Source organism: Ciconia boyciana, chromosome 16 (genome assembly GCF_034638445.1).
Source record: "Ciconia boyciana chromosome 16, ASM3463844v1, whole genome shotgun sequence".
Taxonomy (NCBI): domain Eukaryota; kingdom Metazoa; phylum Chordata; class Aves; order Ciconiiformes; family Ciconiidae; genus Ciconia; species Ciconia boyciana.
Genome location: NC_132949.1, coordinates 7426710 through 7452253, shown reverse-complemented (window position 1 = coordinate 7452253; position 25544 = coordinate 7426710). Strand labels below are relative to the sequence as shown.

General features: G+C 54.3%; 2 protein-coding genes and 1 long non-coding RNA gene across 8 annotated transcripts; 2 read left to right on the top strand and 1 right to left on the bottom strand.

Moving 5' to 3' along the window:
- The first annotated feature begins 99 nt into the window (after positions 1–99).
- On the top strand, positions 100–11736 carry MYCBPAP (MYCBP associated protein). The gene is given in 21 exon segments (XM_072881674.1): positions 100–205; positions 426–479; positions 1041–1165; positions 1740–1899; positions 1998–2098; positions 2605–2779; positions 3086–3201; positions 3928–4078; positions 4337–4452; positions 5156–5256; positions 5911–6022; positions 6366–6555; positions 7079–7266; positions 7841–7987; positions 8166–8450; positions 9292–9413; positions 10155–10270; positions 10764–10897; positions 11087–11272; positions 11409–11486; positions 11489–11736. Coding segments are annotated over 21 exon segments (2880 nt in total). The 5' UTR covers positions 100–105; the 3' UTR covers positions 11612–11736.
- A 183-nt stretch (positions 11737–11919) lies between these two features.
- Positions 11920–16470, bottom strand: LOC140660627 (uncharacterized). The gene is made up of 3 exons (XR_012045436.1): positions 16400–16470; positions 13722–13807; positions 11920–12860 (listed from the first exon to the last, which is right to left on the bottom strand). It is a non-coding gene; the product is annotated as an uncharacterized lncRNA (long non-coding RNA).
- Positions 15570–25463, top strand: EPN3 (epsin 3). 6 transcript variants are annotated; one of them, XM_072881663.1, is made up of 11 exons: positions 15570–15849; positions 16623–16941; positions 18561–19216; positions 19629–19747; positions 21412–21495; positions 21775–21882; positions 21992–22076; positions 22325–22633; positions 23527–23637; positions 24033–24254; positions 24397–25463. In XM_072881663.1, exons 3-11 carry the CDS (start codon positions 18646–18648, stop codon positions 24714–24716), a joined length of 1929 nt encoding a protein of 642 aa, XP_072737764.1. In that variant the 5' UTR covers positions 15570–15849; positions 16623–16941; positions 18561–18645; the 3' UTR covers positions 24717–25463. The 6 variants fall into 6 exon arrangements, with proteins under 6 accessions (XP_072737764.1, XP_072737763.1, XP_072737767.1 ...); XM_072881662.1 differs by lacking the exon at positions 16623–16941; XM_072881665.1 differs by lacking the exons at positions 15570–15849; positions 16623–16941 and adding an exon at positions 17556–17576.
- The last annotated feature ends 81 nt before the right edge of the window (positions 25464–25544 follow it).

The following is a 25544-nucleotide window of genomic DNA, read 5'->3' as shown; positions in this document are numbered from 1 at the left end:
GCGGCGCCGCGCCGTCCTCCGGAAGCGGTACCATAGAGTCGCGGCGGGAGGCGGCTCTCTAGGCGGCGGGAGCGGCTTCTCGGTGGTTGTGCGGGCGGCGTTGCCATGGCGCCCGGGCGCGGAGCGGGCCGGCGGGATGCGGCGGCGGTGCCGGGGGCCCGGCCCGGCCCGGCCCGGCGGGAGCCCCGACCCGGCACCCCCCCGGGTACGGCCCGGCGTGGGGGGACGGCCGGGGGCAGCGGCGGCTGTCGGCCGGGCCCCGGGCCTGGCTTGTGTCCTCGGCGCGGCCTGCGCCTTGCTCGCACGGCCTGCGTGTCCCCGCCGCTCCCGAGCGGTGCATTGAAGCCACCATAAACAGCCTCTGCCCCACGCAGTGACTCCCTTTTCTTTTCTTTTTTTCTTTTTTTTTTTTTAAACCGGGAAAGGCTACATAATGCCACGCGTGCCGAGGGGCCAGCCCCAGCTGGAGGGACTTGCAGGTTAAGGATAAGGGGATAAACAAATATCCCACCCCCGGTGGGATTGCCTCGGCTGTGGCCCTGCCCGGTGGCGGCCTGTGCTGAGGAGCGCTGCCCTGCGCCCGGCTCGGCAGGGGTTTTGCTGTTTAAGAGCTTTTTTGCTATTTAGGAGCTTCTGCAAATCCAATGGCTTGCTGTCCGAGTTGTGCTTGGTCTAGTGCTGCTCTGCAGGGAAGCTGCGTGCTTGTGCTTGCAGCTGGAGTAGGAAACTTCCCAGGTGTTTATTCTACCTGCGGGAAGCACGGGCTGTATTTATCTCATCCATTGTCTCTTATCTAGAATAAAGCATGAGACAGTTGAGTCGTAGTGACCCACTTTGGTCTTTGTAGCTTCTCAGAGTTTGATTTTCCAATTATAAGAGATGCTGAATTTAATTGTTCTGTGCAATCTTAAAAAAAAAAAAAAAAGAAACAAAACAACAAACCAACACATAGTTCAGCTGGAAATGGATAACCAGGCTGAAAGAGGAATATGGGGGTTTCCTGGGAGACTGAAGAGGAGGTCTGTTCATCTGTTTTTCAGACAAGAAGGAAAAGACACATGAACTGTCCTCCTCAACAATTGCAGAAGAGCCTGTGCCCGTTTCATGTGTTCTGCAAGGAGATGACATCCAGGCGCTTGCAATTAAGGTGGAGGACCTGGAGAAAGTATGTATTTTTACTGACAGAAACAAATACTTTACTTGAAACTCTCCTTTTATTTTGTGTGTTTAACAGAGGATCCCGTTCATTTACTTAAACCAAAACCCACTCTTGGAGTTCAGTTCTCATTCGATTTGTCTGTACTGCTTTTTATGACTTCTCAGATCATCAGGCTGAGTTGCTAAAAGTAAAGGATTATCAATCCTTACACAGCCTTTTCAAATGGACGGATAAGACGTCTGCCCTTTCAAAATTACATTTCCAAATTTCTAGTAACTATTACCTCTTCCCTTCTAAAACTTGGGTCAAACTGTGTGAGTGGCAGCATTTGACAGCAAGTGACACAGCAGAAAACTATTGGGAAAGTGATTTTAAACTCTTCTTGCTGCTCCAGTTATGAAGCAGACTTCAGAAGAGTAAGACAGTAACGAAGCTGGTATCTCCGCAGTCATGTAACGTGCGTCTTAGGGGAGGAACAGCCTGTACGGATATGACTTCTCTGCGTATCCTAGAAGGCTCAGAAGGAATGAAGGTGAGTCAGTATGTACCTAATTGCATTGTGACTGTTTATTTTCTGAAGCTCCGCGCTCCACACCTTCCCCATGATGCTGGGAGAATTCCAGTTAGGAGGAAATACCTCGTTCGAAGATATCAACCCAAAGAGACAAAGAAGGAGGCGCATTTCCTCGTAGCATGTCGTGCTTTCCCAAAGGCACCCAGGGAACCACTGCGTTTTTCTGGTAGGGTTAAACTTCTCATCTTTGACTTTAGGTCTTGCCAAGCCTGGCTTTATTGACCTGACTCTAGGATTGTTTGGGATTTTTTTTTTGTGTTGTAGGACCAGGACCGTTTGATGGCTGTGAAGAGATTCTCCCTCACCACATTTTGGGAAGTCTTCAGGAGTTCAAGATGGAAGCCTTGGCCAGAGGAAACACTCAGGTTGGTTTGTAAAGTTATGAAAGTGCAGCTGTGCGGCGCTTTTCTAGAGGTGGAGTGCGGTGCCTACAGTACCTTTCAATGCTTTTCAGCACCTATCAGGAACATGTCAGGCCTGAGGTGTGGTTTTCCCAGCTTCGTCATACTCTGCGGGGAGGGCTTGCCTTCAGAGAAACTGCACCAGCAGGTTTTGAAGTCCTGTGTGCAGGATGAGGTCATGGAGGGATGAATTACAGAGGCTTCCTCTTCCATATGTGCTTCTGCTGGTGGCGTCAGGCTTGCAAGGGAAGAGCTGGTGTTGCAGCAATGCCATTGCTCAAGTCTAATTACTCAGATAAATCCTTCCATTGTTTCTGAGTGTGTTCCTAATGCCCTATTTTTGCTCCTCTCAGAGTGATCAGGTAAAAGTACTGTCAGTCTGAAGAATTATTTTCTCCTCCCCCTCCCATTCTCGTTGTGGTGGCAGTGTGTGCATGGAGAGGTTAATTAAATGTTTCCGTTCTCTTCAGATAGCAGATTTTATTGAGGTTTCTCGTCAAAATGTTACTGTAGCAGCTTTAAAAGAGGAACATGGAGGAGAGAAGAAGAAAAAGGTTCATCGGACCCCACTAGCAGAGCACAAAGCTCTCCAGAACTGGCACCGTAATATGACAATCAGGAAAAAGCAGGAGAAATACCTAGGAGGTGAGAAAAGCTGAGGCCTCATTCTGTGAAATTCTGTGTGCAGGTGGGGGAGTTTGATGGCACCACAGCAAACAGTAATGGTCATAGCCGACTGGGGTTAATCCTGTTGCTGTTGCATGTTCTTGGAGCTCCCCAAGCTGCTGGTGCTAGTGGCCGTGGATGCTGTGGGGACGTGAGCTGGTGGGTCTGGCTAGGGGAAGGACAGTGGATTTGGTGGGGGACAGTGTAAGGGGGTTACATGTGAACAATAGGTAAAGGGTGTGCCCAGAAGTGTAGTACCAATGATTTGATGTTCCTTCTTTACAGAAATTCTTCAGAGGCCAGAGAATGAATTGCTGATGAGCATCTCGGAGGATTACAGGCAAATCCAGGAAGAACGTGACCTTATTGACCGGAGTCTCCCTGCCCTGCTTCCTGGAAAGGTGAGAGCCCCACTTCCTCTGCCTCCTGATTGCTCTGTTCTTGTGAAAGAGCTAAGACACTGGTGTTGTGAGTAACACCTCTGAAGATCTGTCATTAGATATTTATCAAAGCCGCTCTAAGTCTTTCAGCGTAGTGTGCAACCAGAGCTTTCAGTGACTTTTAAAAATAAAAAACAAGCTGTGCTATCCGTACTAGTCAGAGGGAAGTGGTGGTATGCTTTGGCTCCTTGCTAACGAACTGTTGTACATGGGCAAGTGCCATTTCTTGATTGTCACCGAAGACTGTCTTGCACTGGGAAGTGGCATGGGGACATGCTGCAATTGCTGTTCCAGGGACAGAAAGGTCTGATAGCTTCAGGCTTGAATTTTAGTGATTGCTGTGGAGAAAGGGGTATGGGTAAGTCAGGAGGATTATACGAGTATCCTATGTTAAAATTATTTTTTTACATTTATAGCACTATCAAAGAAATTGCATTTGTGTGAGGCATTATTTTAATATCATTCAGCCTTCATGTAGCACTAGATAGAAGAAAGTTCTTTTGCTTTTGACAGCAGCGTGATAGAAATTTTGGCTTGCTCTGCAGAAAGTGATAATTTATAGACTTCTAAAATGTTCGTATAAGCAGAGTTAGACCCCTTCTTCTTTTAGGCTTCTAGTCCCTGTGAAAACAGCAGGCAGCTGTATGCCTCTGAAAGCATCAGTGGGAGTTTTGTTTTCTGCCCTAGGGCTACCGAAGAGGAAGTGAGTTCTGGACCCAGCCCGAGCGTATTGGAGATGAACTCACTGGCCTGACGATGACACTGACTCAGAGAGAACGTGGCTACCCAGAGCCAGTCACTCATGTGGGGAAACCGCACACTGTCCGGATGGAAACGGGTAAGGGGACGTTGCAGAGAGGTGATTCCACAGAAATGGGGTACAAGTGTGGAGGGAGCAGCAGAAAGAAATAGTGACTCTTGTGAGTGTGGAGGCTCACGTTATAGTTGTCCCTTCTGACAGCTGCAGCACAAGCTACTTCCCAGTCATCTGTTGGACCTTCTCTTTAAAACACCATGAGACCAAAGTTTGGCAGAGAGTGATATTAATAGGCATGTGGTATGTAGACAATGAGCTCTTGTATGGGTATTTCCACAGGTCTGAAGCCTCCAAAGAGGATCCCTTTCCATCTAACCTGGGATAAAAGTCTTTTCCTGAAACATCGACGGCAGGAACTAAAATCTGTCCTAGAGGAGCTAGATTTTTATAAGCCGGTAAGACTAAGGGAGCAAGGACGTTCTTTGCATCTCTTGTCAGATGCTGCAGAGTAACACAAAATTGCCAAGAACTGGATCTGAAAAAGCATTAGGAATCTAAAACTCAGCCCCACAGTACTTCTCTTGGAAATTCCCACACTGCCAAAGGGCCACACCCATGAAAGAGTTGTCTAGCCTCCGTAAGTGTTGCATGGAGTGGTCTAGGAGCCTCAGAACAGGACCCCGAACCAGCAGCATGCAGCTGCCAAGACCTAGGCAATAAAAAAACCCTGCCAAATACTGGTGTAGGACTTCGATTTAGTGCCTCAGGGAAGAGGGAAGACACCTTTACCCATGTGGAAGACACGCATCTGAAATAATCTCCTGAAGGCAGGTAGCCCCTCCTCTTAAAAGCTGAACAAACCTCACCTTTTTCTTCTGAAACCTGGCTCTGGGGATGAGAAACGTGTGTGAAGGAGACTTTTCCCATCCATGCATCATTTGTAGTGGGGAATGCAGTCACCTGGGATTCTTGGGAGACCCAGAGGTGATTCCTTCCCGTGTCTCTTAAGCATTCATTGGATACCTCTAAAAACCATCACAGGAGCAAGGTATCTCAACGTCGCTTTACTTGACTCAGTTGGTACATTTGTCTGGTATTTTAACTTCCTTTCTATTTCAAAAGAGAAATTGAGAGTTGGTCATTTTTCTGTATGTCCAGGATCTGGATGGACTGGAGGTGATTGGTAAAGGGCAGCCTTTCACGTCTGTCTCAACAGAGCCTTCTCCACATTACACCACTTCTGAAGAGTCTGAAACCCTGTAAGTTTTACTTCATGGCAGAAATGAAGAATTTTGGCTATGTACCATCAGTCTGTAAGGGTATCCTTAACCATCCTTATCCAGAACTCAGAGGAGTCTCCACTGGGGCACAATAAAAGACATATTCTAATATTAAAGTCACCAGATTTAGGAATCAAGCAGTTCCCTTGTGCCTTGGGGCCTCGTGCCTAAGGAGCAAAAATCAGAGAAAAGGTTTTATTGAGGTCCTTCCTCCAGTCTTCCCTCTGTGTGGCTCCAGAGCTTACCTTAGGCAGGGTGGGGATTCTGCTCTAAATTACCGCTATCTGGTTGTCTTTTTCCAGCCTTCAACTTCCATCATCATTTGCCTTTTTTCCCCGTCCTGTCCATCTGTAATGGGCACAACCCAAGGGCCTTTTCTCCTTATTCAGTCATGTACCCTCAGCCTTCCTTACGCAGGTATCATTCTTTAATGTTCTGGCTGTCCTGTCCTCCTCGATGGTGACAAGTCGCTAGCTGGAGTTTACAATGTCTGGAGGGCTCTGTCCCTAAAGAAATGATGTGGAAAAGCATTAGCTGGGATTATTTCTTGTAGGGTCTTGTAAATCACCCTTGGTTCTCCCCTCTCTGAAAGTGAATTTCGCTCATGAAAACCCTGGTTCTTGTTTTCATTAGCAGTGACTCCTTAAGGGACTACCCCGATGTGATTCCAGAAGCAGTACTAGGTCCATCTTTAGATTTCTGTGGCCAGCCTGCTCGTTGGATCAACTGTACCACTTCTCGCAGGGTAATTGTGTGCTTTTTATTGTTTAGTCAAACTAAGCCTGCTTGAGTTCCCAAGTCACAGCTGTACAATGAGTGTCACTCCCAGGCCATAGAATAGGGGATTTATTCTGAGCATAATAGAGTATCCCTACGTTTGCTCTGGAGAGATCTAGAAACAGAAGGGGTTGCTCTCTCTCTGGTGTGAAGCTCAGATTCCCAGGCTCACTCTGTATAATGGCCGCTTCACTGAACCTGCCCTACAAGTTCTCCTACCATGCCCTTGTTTGTGGCATGACTTCAGGCAAGATAAATCCTGCCAGACAGAATAGAAGTAGTTAACTATGTCTTTTTCCTCTTCCTTGTAGGATGAAATTGGCATTGCTGCCCGGCTCACCTTTGAGACTTTGGCTAGTGAGAAAGCTGAAAGCTTCCTGACGGTGAGCAACGATGGCACAGCTGCCATCTCCTATAACTGGATGAGGCTTCCCCAGCAGATTCCCTCCAGAGAAACCAAGGGGGAGAGGATGCAGTGTTTTTACTTTGATATCAGACCAGGTATGAGAGCTGCTGATCTCTGAGATCTTTGTGCATAGACCTGAGAGCACGTATTCAGGAGTTATCTGAGATGCTGAATCTGACTAATGGCAGAGCAAGCCTGTTGGGTGATTCTCCTTAGGAAGCCACCCTGGGCATCAGAGCTGACTCACAACAAAAGAGGTGTGCAAGGCAGATCCCTTTCATGGGACTTAAAAGAAAGGAGGTAGCTCCTAATCTGAATGTAAATGGGTGGAATAGTGAGAAGTGAATCATTTTCTGATGGCAAACTGGCCATAATCTGCCAGGGAGAGTACTGAGCTTGCTGTATAAGGAGCATGCAATGGAAATAACACCAGTTCACTAGCATGGTGACTGGGAGTAAATCTGGAAGGAGAAAAATATCTGGATGAAGTGTGATAACCAGCTAAGCTATGGGGAAAGAGTCTTGTACAGAGATAAGGACACTCAGGGTGGGGTTGGAAAAGGGTAAAGTTAACCGGGTGGTTTCTTGCAGACTGATGCATTTTCTCTCTTATTTCAGGTGTAATTTTGCCTGGAGAAACTAAGAAGTTTTTCTTTCTTTTCAAGTCAGAGAGAGCAGGCATTTTCAGTGAGTCCTGGGAATTTAGGACACATCCTCTGTTATTAGGAGGAGCTCTGCTGCAGGTGACCCTTTGGGGAATTGCTGTTTATGAGGATAAATTGGCTGACCTCCGAGAGAAACTGGAGGTAACCAAGCATGTAACTGGGTAACTGTGAGCTTTGAACTTAATATGCAAATAGAGGATAAGTGTGGGAGTGGATGACATGGTATTTTTATTGCTATGCAATTAGGGCCGAGAGTGAGATGATTATTTATTTGCAGAACATCTGTACATACTTGAGCAGGTTTGCTAAATAAAATGGAAGAACTCTGCAGTCTATTGTAATGTTGTTAATAAAGACATGATTGTGTCTCCTAAACTGTTCACACTAGTCCTTTAAAGAATTAATTTTCTGTTGGTAATGAATTTCATTAGTTACTTACTGGGGATGGGGTTATGTGTCGTATGGTATAATATCAGTTAAGGTATAAATTGAAAATTACACTATGCTTTGAAAAGTATAGTTTGGGGGAGGATTTGTGGGGTTTATTTGAAAAGCTGTTGTAAGTATTGCTCTGCTTAGCAGGGTTTGCAGTTATTCTTGTCCTTGTAACCCTGTATAATGTATACATGTGGTTACTAGCGTGGGTGCGAATTTGTTTGTGCGTCTGTACATGGAACGGGAACTCACATATGTTGCGCTTGTTGTGGTGCATCAGACTGACCTGACTGCTCGAGAAGGTGCTACTATAGTAGAAGAGAGTCTGCAGGAACTTCTTGTCCGAATTCGGACCCCAGAGTGCACCCCATCTCCTGTGGATGCCTATGTCACAGAGGAAGAGTTGTTCCACCGGAAGAATCCCGAGGTGACGTTTGCAATTTGATGGGCTACACAACTGAAATAGCAGGGAGGGAAGACCCGTGGGGCTGGCGTATCCCTGGGTTTCTGGAAGCTGGCACAGTCTGCCATGGTGGCTCTAACAATTAGGTTTGTAGAGGAAAGGCATAGCTCATTTCACTATTTACCTTTTCCCGTTATCACAGTTGCATTATCAGCATCGAGTGGTAAAGCAGCTGCATGAACTCTGGAGACAGCACGTGACTGTTCCTTCAGCCATTGACGAGAAAGTGCCCTCGGGCCAGAAGAGGGCTGTGGAGGCCATGCAGTACCAGGAGAGTACCTCGGAGGCTCTCCCATCTCAGAGCAGCACCACAGAGGTCCCAGGTTGGAAGACCACACTCGAGGAGGCTCTGAGTCAAATGACGAACGTGGAGGAGAAAGAACCAGGCCCCTCAGGATGGAACCTTTCCTTTGAAGACTTTAAGCAGGTGGTCACCCCTGTTCCCTCTAGTGCTATGACAAGCTGGTGGTGTTTTCATTTCCCTACAAATAGCCTGGCCTACCCCAGTGTGAGCCCACCCAGAGGTCTGCTTCCAATGTGCTGTGAGTTAGAGATGATTTATGTGTGTTGCAGAACAGCACTTCAGCTTGCTGACCGCACCCTCAGTGCTCTTGTAAAGAGATTCCCAAGACAGACTTTGAGGGCTATTGTGTGAAGAAGAAAAGAGAACCACGCAATGTAATAGATATTTTAAGCTCTTCCTCCGTTAGCTTTCTGTCATCCCAGGACTGAATGCGGGGGGGCAGGCTAATCCTGCAGCCTCCTGTGGTTTCCCCAAGGGCTCCTCTCCTTGGAGAGTCCTTCCTATTCATCAGAATGCTAAGGGGGCACTCATGACAGGCTGTGGATAAAGTACAGACCTCCCTAGATTAAAGCAAGAGTGGTTTGGATTCTGTCAGCACAGTTTTTCTGCAGTGCTCTCTTGGAAATCTCTCTGCTGCTTTTATAATTAATCTTTACTTCAGGGCCTTCTGGCTCGCTAGAATCCCTGTTCTCCAGCACACCTGTGAAATTGCAAAGGGGCTTACTGTCAGTCTAACTGGGGGGTCTGGGATTGCTCCCCAGGTCTTGGGTTGTGTGTGCACCTTGGCCAAATCCCAGCCGTATAGGAGGCCACACCTGGGTGCGTAAGTGCCCAGTGCAACCTGGTTTCAGACTGGTGTCCAGGAAGAGAGCTGTGGTGTGCTCCGTTGAGCTCAGGGTCCGCAGACTGGGAATGAAGACTGAGAAGAAGTGCTCCATGGACCCTGTGTTTTCTCTCACATCAGGCTATAAAGTCCATCCCCAAGGAGGAGCAGCGAGAAGAAGCACTGATACAGCTCAATAAGGCAGCACTGGAGCTGTGTGTTGAACAGAGGCCAACTCAGTCAGACCTTTTGTATCAAACCTGGTGCGTTACCTTTGCAAGATAAAGCTTGTAAATGTGTCGTGTGATCAACAGCCTTAGCAAGCTCTGTTGCAAGCATTGTGATTCAGAGTGCAGATAATTATATGAGGTCTAGAAGTCGTCTGTACACTGTTTTTTACAGATTAATTGTAGCAGCTGTCTAGGACCCAAATGCCACTTTTTCTTTTTTTTGAGATAAGTTTAGAATATTAAATTAGTGTACTTTTGGGGAGTATACAAGATTATTTCTGGCAAAATTATTCTAGTCTATATTTATGAAACCTTTGGGTAATTTTCTGTACACTTTTACTTGGATAACTGTATCCTCCCTCATACAGTCTCGCTGTTCTTTGCTCAGGCTTTCAGACTGTAAACATATCAACAGCTTCTAGTCGCTTCTAAATTAGAAGGGTGCAGGTTCCTCTTGGTAAACACAGAGAGCAGGTCAATGCTGATTTACCAACATGTGTCATGTTGAAGAGCAGGAGACCTAGTTTCACAGGAGACCAGGGTCCATATGAGCCCGTTGGTTTGCAAACAGTTGAGACCTCAGAGGGCTCAAACATGAGGAAAGTAATTTAGCATCCCTCTGCACAGATTTTGAGATGGTGGGTGCTATTTTATTGGTTTAGTTGGACAGAACAGCTCTCAGCTGTAGACTGAGGCACTTCACTCCTGGGCACAAGGTGAAACAAGATGGCAACTGCTGTACTGTCTCCCTTCTGATTCTGATGCTTTTCTCAGTCTCCAGCTGTGGCGTGAAACAGTTGATGGTCTGGTGAGTCACTCTCTGAAGCTGAGATCCCTGCTTGGCTTGCCTGAGAAGGACACCTATGTAGATGTTGTTCCAGAGGAAACAGGTAAATGGTAGTTTTAGTACAGCAACCGGTTTCTGTGGACTGTTGGAAATCCAGAAAATGTGCTGAATTTCACCTGGAATGGCAACTTCAGCAGTTTCCCCTCAAAGCTTTTATAACAAAACGTGTCAGAAAAAATGGCAGATTGTGTGATACTAATTGTGATCTGTGGTTTGGTGTCGTTAAAAAGCCACCACACAAATAAGCCTTTTAATTTAGCTAGATGTAGCCATGGTTTTCACACAGACTAACCCAGAAAACCCTATCTCACTATTAGCTGTTTTACAGGCTTGTTCTGATATACGTCTGAGACCTGTTCATTCCTTATTTAAACAAAGTACTCTTCAAGGTATTGTTTTTCAGTGCAGTACAGCTCAGATTAATAAGAGGAAAATACATTGCAAAAGTAATATACTTCTACTGCGTGAGTGCAGTGGGCTTGTCTTTCTGGATGTGAAAATGTTGTTTTGGGTAATTGAAATTATTTATTTTGTAGTGGAAGTAAAGCAAACTATAAAAGGAGGAAAGGAAGACAGAATAACCATTAGGAAAGAAGAGAGAAGGTCATTTGGTGGTAAGGATAAAGAAGGCAAAAAAAGAACAACAAAGACAGCAGGGAAAGAGAAAGAGGTACGTGTTGGGATGCCTGTTGAAACCTAAGTGCTGGGGACAGTGTGATCCATTCTGAGCTGTGTATTCTGAGCCTGAGCTGACTTCCAATCCAGTCAAAGAGGTGCTGCTTCTGGGAGGTGCATCTTGCAACAGTCTGAAAGGTGTTCAGACCTATGTCACTCTTTTTTTTTGTCTGTCCCTGAATAGGAACAGCCAAGCAGCAGGAAGTTAAAATTAAAAGATGAGAAAAAGCTGAAATCTTCCACTTCATTGCAGGAGGTGAAAGGGGGAGCACCGCCCATGGAAGCTGTAACTACAGATAGAGTAGAACCTCCTCAGGAGCAAGTGGACCCTGTTTTGTTTGGGACATACCAAGAAAGACTTTATATTGAAGTGAGTCTGACCTGAGCTTGTATCTTTGTTTCTTAGTTTTATTCTTTGCTTGTAAGCTTACATTGAAGCTGAGGTGGAGAGGTAAGCATTTTGTTAAACTCAGAAAACTGACAAATATATATCTGTAATTCTGTAGCAAGGTAAGTGTGAAATACAAAATAAGATGTCCTTTATCCCAGCCTGGAATCTGTTAACAGACATCCAGCCATCACATAGCCACATGCAGCATTTCTATCTGGGATGTCTTTAGCATGCTTGCGGACTCTTCAGGGATCAGCAGAATTAATTGTATCTCGGATAATGTTAAACACACTTCATAGCCAGAAAAGTTATTACTAGAGCTAAGCACTGTTAGCAGGCAGCCACTTTTATGTGGTTGTGTGCGTGCCCGTACATTAATGTGCATGAGAAACCATATCTCTGTCCGTCTTGTCATCAGGATTTCTTCATGTGTTTTCACTGCAACTATTTTCTGTTAATTTCTGCTGCAGGTTTATGGGCTGCTGGATTCAATGGTGAGCAAAATGGTTTCTTTATTTGAGGAACTAAAGAAAAAAGGTGCTCTGAAGTGGGAGAGTGAAGCCCTTTGTAACTAGAAATAGACTTACTTTAAAAAAAAATAAATAACCATATTTACACAGATCAAGTGGAAATTCTTCTTTCTGAAGTGATGCACTGGTTACAAATACTGGGCTGCCTCTTTTCTGACATGCTGTGATGTGAGACTATTGCTAGATCATCTGTTACTGGTACAGATGATCGGTTGCCAAGAAGAGACAAGGCAAGAAATATCACAGCCTCAGAAACCGTTAAGAGTAGAAAATACTGGCATTTCTGCTACGGAAGAAGAATTTAAAAGCACCAGTCAACGTGAGATATGTCTTATTCTTTGTTTCTCGGTCTTGCTTGGCTAGCAGGTGAGTGAGCAGAGAGTGTCCCTTGTACTCATGAGCCCAAGTACCGGGACAGTAACTAAGAAAAATCCATCCCATTTTTGGTCATATTCTTGACTGCTTGTCCAGTCCCCTCTCGGGATTCGCTGACAGCAGGCTTCTCTGAGGCATTGAGGATCCCAGTGAAAACACAGTATCCCAAGGGGTGTGCCACCCTGCCTGGTTTTGCACACCTGAGTTTATTTCTTGTGCTGAGCTTGCCATCACTTTCCATCCAGCTCAATGTACCCGTGCCCCATTCTGAGCCAGCTCTTACTTGCTCCCTTCCAGGACTAATCGCTCTTGAATTAAAATGAGTGAAATTCATGCCATAAATATTGTGACCGTGGTTAGGCCTTGTGTTGGAGCCACCCGTCCTGTCTCTGTCAGCCTGTGTGTGCATCTGAGCTTATCACCACTTTCTGTCTGGGTTTCCTTGTGCATCGCGGCTGGAATGGAGCTTTTTGTGGAGGCATCACAGGTCTGAGTGTTGCATGCTCTGCAGCTGGGCTTGGGTCGGAGCAGGTCTCCAAGGCAGAGCGAGCTGGGTGCAGGGTCTCTCCTGACCTGGCATCGAGAGAGACCTGGCGTATGTCAGGAAAGTGCTGCCTTCCTGCTAAAGCAGCTGGACGGCATTCCCCAGAAAGGCTTTGCCCCTGTAGAGAAATGACATCAGTGTAGATTATTAATTGAGGTTTGTGATACCTTTGGGGTTCTTAGGCAGCAGATGCATATCCGCGCTGAGCATTGCTGTTACAAATTCTGTACATCGCTGCGCAGTTGCACCAGGCGTGTGTGCCTCAGGCACGTGCTCTTTTACATTGGCAGCCACGCTGACACGCGTCTTGGAGCTGCACGTAGTGTAAAATAACTGTTCCTTCTGCAGAATTGTTTTCTTTTGCTTTCTCATTTTAACTCGTGTGCTGTCTCTGGGGAGAGGATATATTCTTCCCCTTGGCTCCTGGCAGTACCACGGCAAAGCGCAGCTTGTTTTTTTTGCTGGCCAGGTGAGGCCCCTCATGTTTCGAGATGCTTTCTCTTAGCGGGGTGCGGGGAAGCACTTTGGCTTCTGTGGAAGCCAGGAGCTTCTTGTGGGTTTGTGCCCGCCAAGCCAGAAAGGGAATGTCTCTGCTCAGCATTCCTGTAGTGAGAATTTCAGCAACATTTTGAGAATTAGAAGGAAAAAGGCCTGAAGTTGGGGTGTGTCTCACAGGCTCTGACAATAGCTCCTGCCTCCCTCGAGATGATTATCAGCTTGTGAATATGCCCAACTCAAACAGCTCAAGCCATCTGTTTCTAGACAAGATGGAATCTGCACTTTATAGAGGCAACATGATTGTCTCAAAGGCAGGAATACTTTTATTTGGTAGCTTTACCTTAAAAGATGGCAAAGCCCATTCACAAGATCCGTGCCTCCAGTCCAGCCTATAGAAACCAGGCTCCATGTATACCTCTACTCGCAGGAAAACTTGTTAATACAAAAATAGGTAGATGGGATTTTCATGTTACTCACGTACCATGGAAGAATGTCCCATGCTGGTCTCTCCTTCCCTTCTAGAGGAGGAGCCTGGTGGCCCAGGGCAGGCGGGTGGCATAAGAACTTCTGCAAAGGAGAGCAAACCCGAATGCTGTGAACAGTCTTAATTTTTTTTGTCATAAATATTGCCAGTGCCTCTTACAGCCTTAGACAAGAATGTCCTCAAGGGACAAGGTACAAGCAGCGCACAGGAAGGCGTGTGCTGGGCCAGCAAGTGCAATACTCTGCTGTCTGGCTGCTGCAGCTTTCTCTGAGCCAGCTGCCTTTTTTTTTTTTTTTTTCTTTTGCATTGATTTGTGGAAGTTACATGACTGGAACTGCAGTGGAATTAGAACTGGCTTCCACAGCACACCTTTAGAAACGTGTACCCCTCAGTTACAGGCCTGGTGTGAGATGTGGTTTCTGTCATTAGAGCAGAGACCCCCAGGGCTGGTCAGCCCCGTGCTCTGAAGGATGCATGGGTGCTCCAGTCCCTATAATGCCAAGTCCTAGCAGCCAGGCAAGAAGAGTATTCCTTCTCTTCTCCCAGACGTGGGCATTATTTGTATTAGTGTTAATAATTTGTGTTGTGTTTGCTAAATAACTGAGGTGAGCGACCTTCCTGGCCTTGGGAGTTGCATACCAAACCCATCACGTGAGTTGGGGCCTGAAGACACCGTAACTATTAGAGAGGCCGGGAAGGGAGATTCTAGGAAAATGTTGCAAGCAGAAGGTGACAGCTCATTCAAAGAGGCTTCTCAATGGCAGAGGGGGTCTGGGTGAGCAGCCAGCTTGTGCCAGGGCTGAGGGCAATCAGCTTTAGAGCCTTGCTGGCAGGGTTGTGGGCCACCTAGCAAATCCCACATTTGTACAGCTCTACCACAGCTCGTGGGGTTTTGTGTCCCCATGGAAAGGTTCACTTTGCTTATGAAAAGCCAATGCCTGAAGAGGGGCAAGCTGGCTGCCTCAGCTGTCTGACATAGGTGAACTGGGAACAGAGGAAGAGGAAGGCCGGGATCTTGGGCGGTGGGAGCCATTCCTCTTGGTTGCCTGAGCTGGGATGTTCTCCAGGTTGACCTGGAGGATGGTTTGGATGCTGGAAGTGCTCTTCTCACAGGCTGCAGCTGGGAGTGGGATGAGATGCGCGCTCTGCTTGCGCAGCCAGAGCCTGTTGGGAAAGTCAGGCTGATGAGATCTGCAAAGCCCCTGGAGGCACGTAGCCTCCCGGCTGCCTTCTCCCTGCCACCCAAGGCAGGACCCTCAGACCTTCAGCGCTGGGGCCTGGGCCAAGACAAATCTCAGCTCTGCGCTTTGTGTGGCGGGAGCATCAGCAGGAAGGCACGATCTCAGCACACGGGAGATGCTTTGCATTATGGAAAATGTCAGTGATATTAAAAAGATTATATATATCCATAATACTTGAAGGCCTGTCAGTGATTAAAATGGAAGGCAGAGGCCGGGAGAGAGGGGGTGGCATTGAAGCGATTGAGAGACATGACTTATTTTGTCATGTCATCTGATGCCTCCCTCTCTCCCCCAGCCAGGCTCCGGGAGCTGTTCAGAGCAGGGGAAGAATCCGCTCCAAATTTAGATCGTGGAAAAAAAATTTTAACGAACCCAAATTGCAACCGTGGCCTTGGGTACCAGAGAGGGAGCTGCATTATGGGGGGGGGGTCGGCATCCCTCGGAGCCGCTTCCGAGCCCGGGGACGTTGATTTCTGTCTAAAAATAATTGGGGGGGGGGAGGGGGAAAAAAGAAATAAAGCAAAGCAAGCAGCAGCGAGCAGCGCCTGGCTGGCTGCCAGCGAGGGGCAGTGACTGAGCATTTACAGCATCCCCGCCTCCCGCATGCGGCGGGGCAGGGGCTCGGCGCCGCATCCCCCGCGGCCGGTACCGCACCGCGCTGCGCCGCGCCGCGCCGGGGGGACGGGGCTGAGCGCCTCTGCCGGTGCCCGGGCGGGAGCCGGGCCGGGGCTCGGGCGGCCCCGAAGGGGTTAAGCCGGGACCTGCCGCCGGGACCTGCCCAGCCAGCCCGGCAACTCGGCGGCGCGCAGCGGGCGGGCTGCGGCCGCCTCCAGCCCGCTCCCACCGGCCGCCGGCACGGCGGGGCCGCGCTCCGCTCCGCGCAGGTAAGCGGGGCTGCGCGCCCCTCGGCAGCCGGGCGGCGGGGGGAGGAGGAGGAGGAAGAGGAAGAGGAAGGGGAAGGAAGGGGAAGGAGGGCGGAGGAGGAGGAGGAGGAGGAGGAAGGTTCTGGACGCCGGAGCATCGCGGGCCGGGGGATGCCGGGCCCCGGCGGGCAGCTCGGTGGCGCGGCGCCTCCTGGGCCGGGCTCGGGGCCCCGGGGCCCCGCGGCGGGTGCGGGTGCGGCCCCCGGGCGGGCTGCGGGAGCCGGCGGCGCGGCCGAGGGCTCTGCCGGGAGCCTTTCCCTGCCGCTCCCTCCATGTCGGGCGCTGCTTCTCGCAGCCCTGCACCTGATCAGGGATGGAGCGGGGCTTTGATCCCCCCCGGCCTCCCTCCTCCTCTCCTCTGGCCCCTCTGCCCTCTCCCCCTTCCCCCCATCCCCTCCTGCTCCCCCTCCGTGTTATTCCTCCTCGCCCCCCCGCTTCGCTTCCGCAGTCCCCTGCGCCGGGCCGCGGGGCGATGGGGACCTGTCCCCGCACCCGGGTGTCCTTCTCCCACCTGGCAGCCTCTTGTTCAAGGTCACTGCAGTAATTCCATCTGAGCTGCTGGGTGCTGCCGCCTTATCTCCCGCACAGCTTCTGTTTCACTCCCTTTATATTCCGGGGGGGGATATTGTGTTCGATAAACCCTGCTGCTTTTAACACTGCTGGCAGCGCTCCAGCCAGGGCCACGCTCCTCTCACCCCTGCCGCAGCCCCTGCTTCCCGTCTCTTCCCGTGCAGACTTCCTGGGCCATCTCGTGGTGGGCAAAGTCCAGCTGGGACCGGGTCTCCGGCCAGGACGAGTGGTGCTGGAGCCTGTCATGCTGGACCTGGGGTTTGTCCTGCCAGGAGACCTGCTAGAGGCAGGAGGGACCATCCTGCCCCGGAGGAGGAGTGCTGGTGTTTGCTGGTGTTTGCCGGTGTTTGCTGGGCCGGTGGCACCTTTGGAAAACGTGACTTTATCTCCTGCCTGAGTGTTGGTGGAAAGCAGAGCATGGAGCCAAGTCCTGGAGGACTTTGCTGCATCGCTGCCCTTGTCCCGAAGCTGCCTCCGTGCCAGGTGGGCAACGGCGCGGCTGTCTGCACCACGGGCTCTCCCAGTGGGATCCAAAGGCTGTGCTGACGGGCTGCATTGCGAAAGGGAATCGATACAGGGAAGCGTCTCGAGAGAAACTTTGGCCGCCCGCGAGTGCGGCAGTGGCAGGCTCCTCTCTGACTCACGGGGGACATTGCTGGTGGAGCCGTGGGGCGCCCGGCCGCTGGCCCGCGGGAGCAGGAGGTGCTGGACTGGTCGCACGGGTTGTACGGGAGCGTGGCAGGCGCCGTGCGTGGCTCGTGGGCACGTCAGCACGGCCCCGGCCCAGCTCTGGCAGGAGACAGCAGTGTCCCGAGCCGGGAGAGGGCTGGACGCGGCGCAGCGGCTACAGTCCAGGGAGGTACTGGCACCCTGAGGTGGGTGGTGGGATGCAAACCAGTAATCGCTGTCCACAGGCGCTGCTGCATAGGGGAGATATTCCTCTGCCCGCAAGCGTTATCTTGGACAGGGAAAAATTGCCAGTGAGTTTTGTTGCAGCCGCAGTGAGAGCTCTGGGAGCAGCCTGGCTCCCCAGCCCTGCGGTGCGGCCCTGCTGAGGGCAAGGCAGCTCCAGGCAGCCTCTGCCTCCTGGCTTTGCTTAGCCCTCTGATAAAATGAAGGTAAATGGTGTCTTCCCACTGTGCAGGGAGAAGGACTAGCCTGGAGGATTAGGACTAGCCCGCAGTAGGGGACAGAGTAGTGATGGGCTCACGTGAAGATGGGTCCAGACTGACCCACGCGATTTTGCATCCCCACTGGGTGCAGCGCATCCCAAGGGTGGGCACTGACCACCGGGAAGGTACCAAGGCAGCTCCCGGCCGAGCCAGCCCCTGCCGCCCTGGCCCTGGATCTGGGTGTAGAGAAGGCTCAGGAGCTCAGGGGTTTTCGGAGAGAGGGGATTGCGTTATCCATCCTGCTCACTTACCTGGCACTGGAGGATAGCACCCCGAATTTGCAACCCCGCATCAGCACGTGCTTCCGTACCCGCAGCCTCTTGCGGAAGCAAAATTATTGAGTTTGCTGGGAAAACCCACCTGAGTGGCTGCCAGCATCGGTAAGTCATGGCAGGCTCTGACTCACGGCAGGGTTTTGGTTTTGCACGACACATCCTCGGCAGCACTGAGAGTCTTGGGGCAATGGCTGGGGCGAGCAGGGCCACATACGGCCACAGATAGTGCATCTGGGGGTACAGGGGAGCCCCTGGCTGGCGCAAGGGCTGGGAGGCCTGAAACCAGCTTTGCGGGGACGGTGGGGCTGAGGCAGCCAGGATCTGGAGGAGGGAGCTGCCATTTTCAGGTGGTTACTTTTAGAAGCAGAAGTGCAGGGTAAAATCTCCTCCAAATGTTGCTGAATCCAGAGCCAAATCTCTTGGTGGCTCCGTGGTGCTGGGTATCGGCTTGCTATGAGATTTTTTCCCCTTGCGCCTCCTGCATTCTGTGTCTTTGGGTTAGCGAGCAGTGGCAGCCTGGCGTGGTGCACCTGATGCCCCGATGGTGGGCACTTCCACCTTGAGAAGTGTCCCAGGTGCCAGCCGAGGGCTCTGGGGTCGGGTCTCAGTGGTCAGGGCGGTGCTGAGGTCTCTGTGTCCCTGTTCCCTGCTGCAGGCGCCGGTGAGGCTGTGGCCGTGAGCGCCCATCCCTTCTTCACCATTTCTGCCCGCTGCCGGTGGGTCTCCGGCACCACACAGCCATGACGACCTCGGCGCTGCGCCGGCAGGTGAAAAACATTGTGCACAACTACTCGGAGGCAGAGATCAAGGTGCGGGAGGCCACCTCCAATGATCCCTGGGGACCCCCCAGCTCCCTGATGTCGGAGATTGCCGACCTCACCTTCAACACGGTGGCCTTTGCTGAGGTCATGGGCATGATCTGGCGGCGGCTGAACGACAGCGGCAAGAACTGGCGTCATGTCTACAAAGCCCTCACCCTCCTGGACTACCTCATCAAAACCGGCTCTGAGAAGGTGACCCACCAATGCCGGGAGAACCTCTACACCATCCAGACGCTGAAGGACTTCCAGTACGTGGACCGGGACGGCAAGGACCAGGGCATCAACATCCGAGAGAAGGTGAAGCAGGTGATGGCATTGCTGAAGGACGAGGAGCGGCTGAAGCAGGAGCGGGCGCATGCACTGCAGACGAAGGAGCGTATGGCCCTCGAGGGCATGGGCAGTGGCAGCCACCAGGTCACCTATGGCCGCCGTGCATCGCCCTACGGCGACGACTACGGCCGGGCACGGGGCTCACCCTCCTCCTTTAACTGTGAGTGCTGCTGGCGGGGGCCTGGGGGCTCGCTCGTGGGGCTGGTGGCTCGCTCGGGCTCGCGGTGGGGCAGAGGCAGGCGTTGCATTCAGTTTGCACCCGCCTGGTGCCCATCGCTCCCTGCCATCTTTTGGAGGGGTGGCGGTGAAGCCTGACTCTATCCTGTGCCGCAGGCAGAAGTATGGCTTGGCCAGTGGTGAACCCCAACAGTGGTGGCAGCTGGTGTTGCCCCAAACCTTAAACCCATGGCTTGTTTGTGGTAGGGAGTTCTAATGTGGGGCTACGTCCCCTGGGGAAGCCACGCTGTGGAGCTGCGGGCTTTGGGATGGCCCTGGGGGAGGCTGCTGATGTGTTCCCCAAAATACCCCAGTCCTGACGCTGCTTCTTCCCCTTTTCGTCTGTTGTCTCCCAGCATCATCCTCATCCCCACGGTTCGCCTCCGACCTGGAGCAAGCAAGGCCCCAGACAACGGGTGAGGAGGAGCTGCAGCTGCAGCTTGCGCTGGCCATGAGTCGGGAGGAGGCGGAGAAGGTAGGGTGGCTCTACCCGCCCTGGGGCACGCGAGGCTGGGCATCTCCCTGCACCTTGCCTTGTCTGTGGGCATGGTGGGTCATTTCCCTGGGAGGAGAGAGGATTTTGGGGGCTGCCCGAGGTCAGTGCATGCACCTGCAACCGCACCAGGCTGGTCGCACTGTGCCTGGCATCCAAAATCGCCAGCAGGCAGATGGAGGCACAGGCTGTCCCTGCTCCCCATCCTTGTACCAGTGAGGACAGCACCAGGCTGAGACCCATCCAGCCTTCCAGACCGCAGGGTGAACTGTGGGACGTCTTCTGGATTCGCTGTGACCCCCCCAAACCTGGCTGCCCTATTCCACCGAGGGCTTCTGGTCTAAGCTCCCCCATTTCTCTTGCCTTCCCGCAGAGGTTTTAGGAGGTGATGCCTTGCCCAGTGCTGTGGTTTGCATGGTGGGTGGGGGGCCAGCAGCATCCCCAGGGCTGTGCAGGGCTTGATGGGGCTAGGTGCTCCCTCCCACTGGCTGGTCCTTTCAAACCGGGCTAGAAGGAGCACTGGAAAACAGCACCAGGAGGAGCCGAGCAGGGATGTGGGCAGCAAGCAAGCTGCTGTCCCCAACCGTGAAGCCTCCCCCAGGGCTGTCCCCTCTCCTATCTGCTGGCCACGGCCCCTTTTCCACCAGGGACGGCTTATTCGTGCACCGGTTGAGATTGTCACCGGCTGGCACGGAGCACGTGGGTATGGCTGGGCACACAAAGTCAGAGGGACGGGGTGACCAAGAGGCTGTGTGCCCGGGCCGGCGGGCGTCTCCCCGGGGTTGGCACCAAGCACCCTGAGCTTGGTCCTGCCGGGGCAGGGGACACGCTTTGGAGATGGCGCTTGCTGCTGCCCGTCTTCCCTGCCCAATGGAGGCTCTTTTGGAGACAGAGCAGAATGTATATCCCTATTTTTGTCCTGGAATTGGAGTATTTATAGCTTCCACACGCTGCTGCGATGAGCACTGTAGGAACTTGCTCTTGAAAGCGTTGCCTGTTGGAGTCCATCTGGGCTGTGCACACGTGTGCACGCTCGCATACACTTGTACAGGCATACACACACGTGCACCCCCACCAGGGTCCCCATTCCCAGCCCCAGCTTGTCCCACGCTGCTGGACAAGCATCACAGGGTGGTAATCAGGGCTGCCATGGCAGTACGGGGACAGTCTGTTTCCAAAATCTGCCTCAGGTCTGGGCGCTTTTCCCCCAGCAGAGTGGGGCCAGGCAGAATTCCTGAACCGAGGCCGGTCGGCATCACAACCCCTCCTCCCCAGCAGGCTGCTGGGGCGAGAGGACACCTAATCAATCCCCTCTTCTCCGCTGACTGCATCGGAGTCCCTGAAAACCTCCCAGGGGAGACGCTGGCTGCCTAACTTAGGGTCGTCCCAGCCTAGATGCAGAGGCAGGTGATGGGGTAGGGGAAGGAGCTGGGGCAGTGGCTGCAGGGGAGCCCGAGCGGGAGCCAGTTTGAGGGTGTAGGGACACCAGGCTGGGGGTCTGCAGGCAAAGCCAGCTGGATGGGCACAGAGATGCTGTGTAGGCAGGTGAGGGGCCGCAGGAGAGGCGGTGGCGAGGACAGGGACCTCTGAGCAGTCCTGCAAACTGAGGGCAAGCTGAAATGTCACCCAATTTCCTCTATTGGCAGAAGCCACTTCCTCCAATTTCCAGTACAGATGAAGAAAGGCAATTGCAGCTAGCGCTCGCGCTGAGCAAAGAGGAGCATGAGAAGGTACCTGAGCCCTGGGCGCTCCTCTCTCCTTGCACTTGGGCTTCTCTCTGGGGCACCGGAGTCCAAAACACCGCCTTGCTCCGGCACTCGCTTTGCTTTCGCTGCTCCGGGCTGTCTGCTGAGCGCTCTCCTGGCGGGCTTGGCCCCAGAGGAGCTGTCTGCTCGGATGCTGGTACTTTTCGGGGATGCGGTGGCAGCTCCTGTGCTGGGTCTGTCTCCTGGTAAAGGTGCTGGCTGCAGGGTCGCTGAGCTCATGGGCCTCGTCCCTTGTCCCCGCAGGAGGTGAGGGCTTGGCAAGGGGAGAACTCCCTGCTGCAGAGAGCCATGGAGGAGACTGCCCAGGGCAGGGAGGAAGAGGAGGAAGAAGATAAGATGAAGAAAAGCCAGGTACAGCACTGGAGGCCTGGATGGCCCCACAGCCAGCCTGGGGCTCTGCAGCAATCCCACAGGCCTGCCCTGGGCTTCCCTCACCTCTTTATTCCCTTTCTGTTTGCAGTCCTCTATCCTGGAGCTGGCAGATATATTCGGGCCGGCGCCAGCCCCCTCCAGCCACACGTCTGCCGACCCATGGGATATGCCAGGTGGGGGCAACTCACAGGCTACCAAAGCTTGGGACAGTGGCAGAAACCTCTCCCTTGCCTCTCTCCCTCCCCAGTCCCTAGGAGCTCAACAGTACGGAGCTCTTGCTTCTCCTCCTCCACTGCCCCGTCTGTCGCACTCCCGGGTGGTACTGCTGGGAGCCGTGGTCCCCCGGGCACATCCCTGCCACTCAGCATCCCTCCATGCCCTGCACCATTCGCCTCTTCCACAACTTCCCTTCTTCTTTCAGATATGAAACCCAAAGCAGAGCCGACGGCCTCTGCCTGGGCCGGTGCGGCTGACCCCTGGGTGCCGGTCCCGGCTGCCGGCGGAGAGACCCTCTCCCAAGCGAGCGCCTCGTCCCAGCAAACCTCTGCTGGGCCCTGGGATTTCCCCCCTGGCACCACTGCAGCCTCTGACCCTTGGGGGAAGGCACCCTTGTCTTCTGGCTTCCCTCCTGCGGACCCCTGGGTGACGGCATCCCCCCCCACCCAGGTCTCTGGTTCTACGCCAGCTGCCGACCCTTGGGCCGCTGTGGCCGAGCAAACTCCTAACCCTGGTAAGAGGCTCGATTGGCGTTTTGGCTTTGCTGGGGACTGCGGGCAGTGTTGGCCATCGCTGCCCTCCTGCGAGTGGGCATCCCGGGGTGCTCCCCCCTTCCTCCCACAGCCAGCTCTGCAAACACCCCCTCCCACTCTCCTGTCCTGCAGCGGGACCTCCGCTCGCCCCTTGGCATCCTGAAGACTTCAAGGGACTTTTAGGCTTTATCTTTGAACAGAATAGGCTGCTTTAATTAACATGGCACACTTAACGGAGCCCTCCCGTGGGAGTGGATAGCAGCTGCCGCACCGCTCCAGCAGCGGGGTGACAGTGTGTGTCCCCCCAGTGATATCTGTTTGTTGAAGAACAACCCAAACCAGCCCCACACACCCTGCCGGGACAGGACGGTTGCTGCTCGCAGGTGCTGCATTGCAGATGGGGAAGCGGTTGTAGGAGCATCCTGTGTTTCAGAGCTTAATGCCACTCTCGGTTCCTCCTCGGTGCTTCTTCTGGCCCCACAGAGGTCTCGCGTGTGCTGCCCTCAGTTTTGGTCCCGGGGTAGGAGAGCAGAACCTGGCCTGGGGGCCAGTGCTGGTTGTTAAAGCATTCCTGCAGACCTCTCCCCTCCACCTGTTCCTGCTGGGGCTGGGAAAGGGACCTGCCTGCTGCAGGGGGAAGACTGCAAGCAGTGTGGGGGCTGCCTTGGTCTGCAATGAGCTCCCGTGGTCTGGCTCATCTTAGCCCCCCCCAGGCCAGTGCACGTTCCCAACCCCCAGCCCCGTGCCCCCCCACCGCACGCCCTCTTCTCTGTCTCCTTGCAGGCAGCCGCCCCTGCCTCTCTCCTGCCCGTACATCTCCCGCCTCTCACCTCCCTGCTTGCTCCCCTCCTTGAGTCTCACCTCTTCCCCCCAGCTCCAGGGGGGGACGCTTTCGACCTGTTTGCAAAGCCGCCCGAGCCAGCCGAGCCGCTGGAGCAGGAGCCCTCGCAGCCACCCTCCTCGGCCAAGTCCAACAGCCCCGTCGGTAAGAGCCGGGGGAGTGGGCAGGGGCCGATTTGGGCAGGGGGGGACGGTGACCCGTCCCTGCCCATTGCAGGGAGGCAGCTCCAGGGCTGGCTGGCCTGTGCGTGGCTGCGTGCTGGCGTGGCCAAAGCTCGTTCCCACCTGCAACCGCGCGTGCCATGGGCTTGGGCTGCCCCGTAGCCGAGGGGGCAGCTCTGTTCGCTGTGTGCACCCATGTCCCCAAACCTGCTGCCTTCTGCGGTGCTCGGGCACGCCGTGCCGCAGCCTCAGTCCCACCACGTTGAGCTGTGACCTGGGGTGTGATGTGCCATTAGCCGCGCCGTGCAGTGATGGGGGACACTGTCACCCTCGGTGTCTCCCCGCTGGCTCACGTGCTTGTCTCCCTCCCTGCCCCAGAGCTGGACCCCTTTGGCGACCTGTTCCCCAGCGCCAGGCAGGACGGGGCGAAGAGCTTTGACCTTGCCAACCTGGCCGACTCCCTGCCCGAATCCGGCAAGGAGCGGAAGGACTGTAAAACCCCCGAGGCCTTCCTCGGCCCTGCCGCCTCCTCCCTGGTCAACCTGGACTCCCTGGTTGCGCCGGCACCGGCCTCCAAGACGCGCAACCCCTTTCTCTCGGGTAGGTGCTGGTGCCGCGGTGCGGGCTGCCGGCCGGGGGCTTCCCTGGGCTGGGCAGAGGGGTGTTTGGGGGAGGAAGAGGAGGCGGAGGAGGGCTGGGGATGGCACGGCTGCCCTGACACGTCCCGTCCTCTCCTTGCTAGGTCTGAGCACGCCGTCCCCCACCAACCCCTTCAGCCTCGCCGAGCAGCCCAAGCCGACGCTCAACCAGATGCGGACCAGCTCGCCGGTGCCCAGCCTGCCCGCGGGCCTCCCTGCCAACTCCATGACCTACAGCGCGTCCCTGCCGCTGCCCCTCAGCAGCGTCCCCGCCGCCGCCACCGCCCTCCCTGCCTCCGCCAGTGCCTTCCCTCAGGCCGGCACCTTCCCCGAGCTCCCCAGCAACTTGCCGCAGCCTTTACTGCCGCTGAGCGGCCCCCCGGCCCCGCCGTCCGCTCCGGGGGGGCTCAACCCCTTCCTCTGAATCCTCTGGAGGTGCAGACTCTCGCCCCTTCCCCGGCTGTTACAAATGCCCCCGGCCTTTCCTCCCGCCAAGACCTTGGGGGGGCCAGCGGTTTGCTAGCTGCAAGGAGGGTGCCCCCCACGCCAGCCCCCGCCCTGTGCCCGCCGGCCGGGGGGCAGCCAGCGTGACCCCCTGCGCTTGGCAGGCGGGAGGGGACCCGCTTCCCCTGCGAAGGCCGGAGCTGCTGCCGAGGGCGGTGCAGAGGCCACGGCGGGGCCCGGCCTAAGGGCTGTGCTGTGGGGGGCTGCGGGGCTGCGGGCTGGGCTGGCGCAGGGGCTCTCGCTGCCGGATGGGTCCCCCGGCGTTGGGGGCTTTGCCCCCGCGGCTGGGGGGAGCTGGGGCAGCGCTGGGGCCGGGGGGAGCTGGGGTTCCCCTCCCCGCCCCCCGCCCCGCCCCACCGCGCTCCTCTCCCCGGGCAGGTGCTGCCCCACGCCGGGGTCCCCGGCCGGTTCGCGCTCCCCTGGCTGTCGCTCCCCGCCCCTCTCCCGTCGCCCCCCCCCGCCTCGCCCCCTTCCCGCTCGCTGCCCCCCTCAGCCCCCCGGACCCTCCAGAAGGAGCTGCGGGCAAGGGCGGGCAGGGCCCCCGCGGGGGCAGCCGCCCTCTCGCCCGCTCCGGGCCTAGGGGGGCGGCGGGCAGCGCCGGGGCTTCGGCGCTGCTGGAGAGCGGCGGCTCCGGGCTGCCTGTGAGAAAATAAAATGCTCTGACGGACGCGGTGTGCGGCTCCCGGGCGGCAGCGAGGGCGGGCAGCCGGGGCGGGCAGGGCCCAGCGCGGGGGCCGGGCCGGGGGGG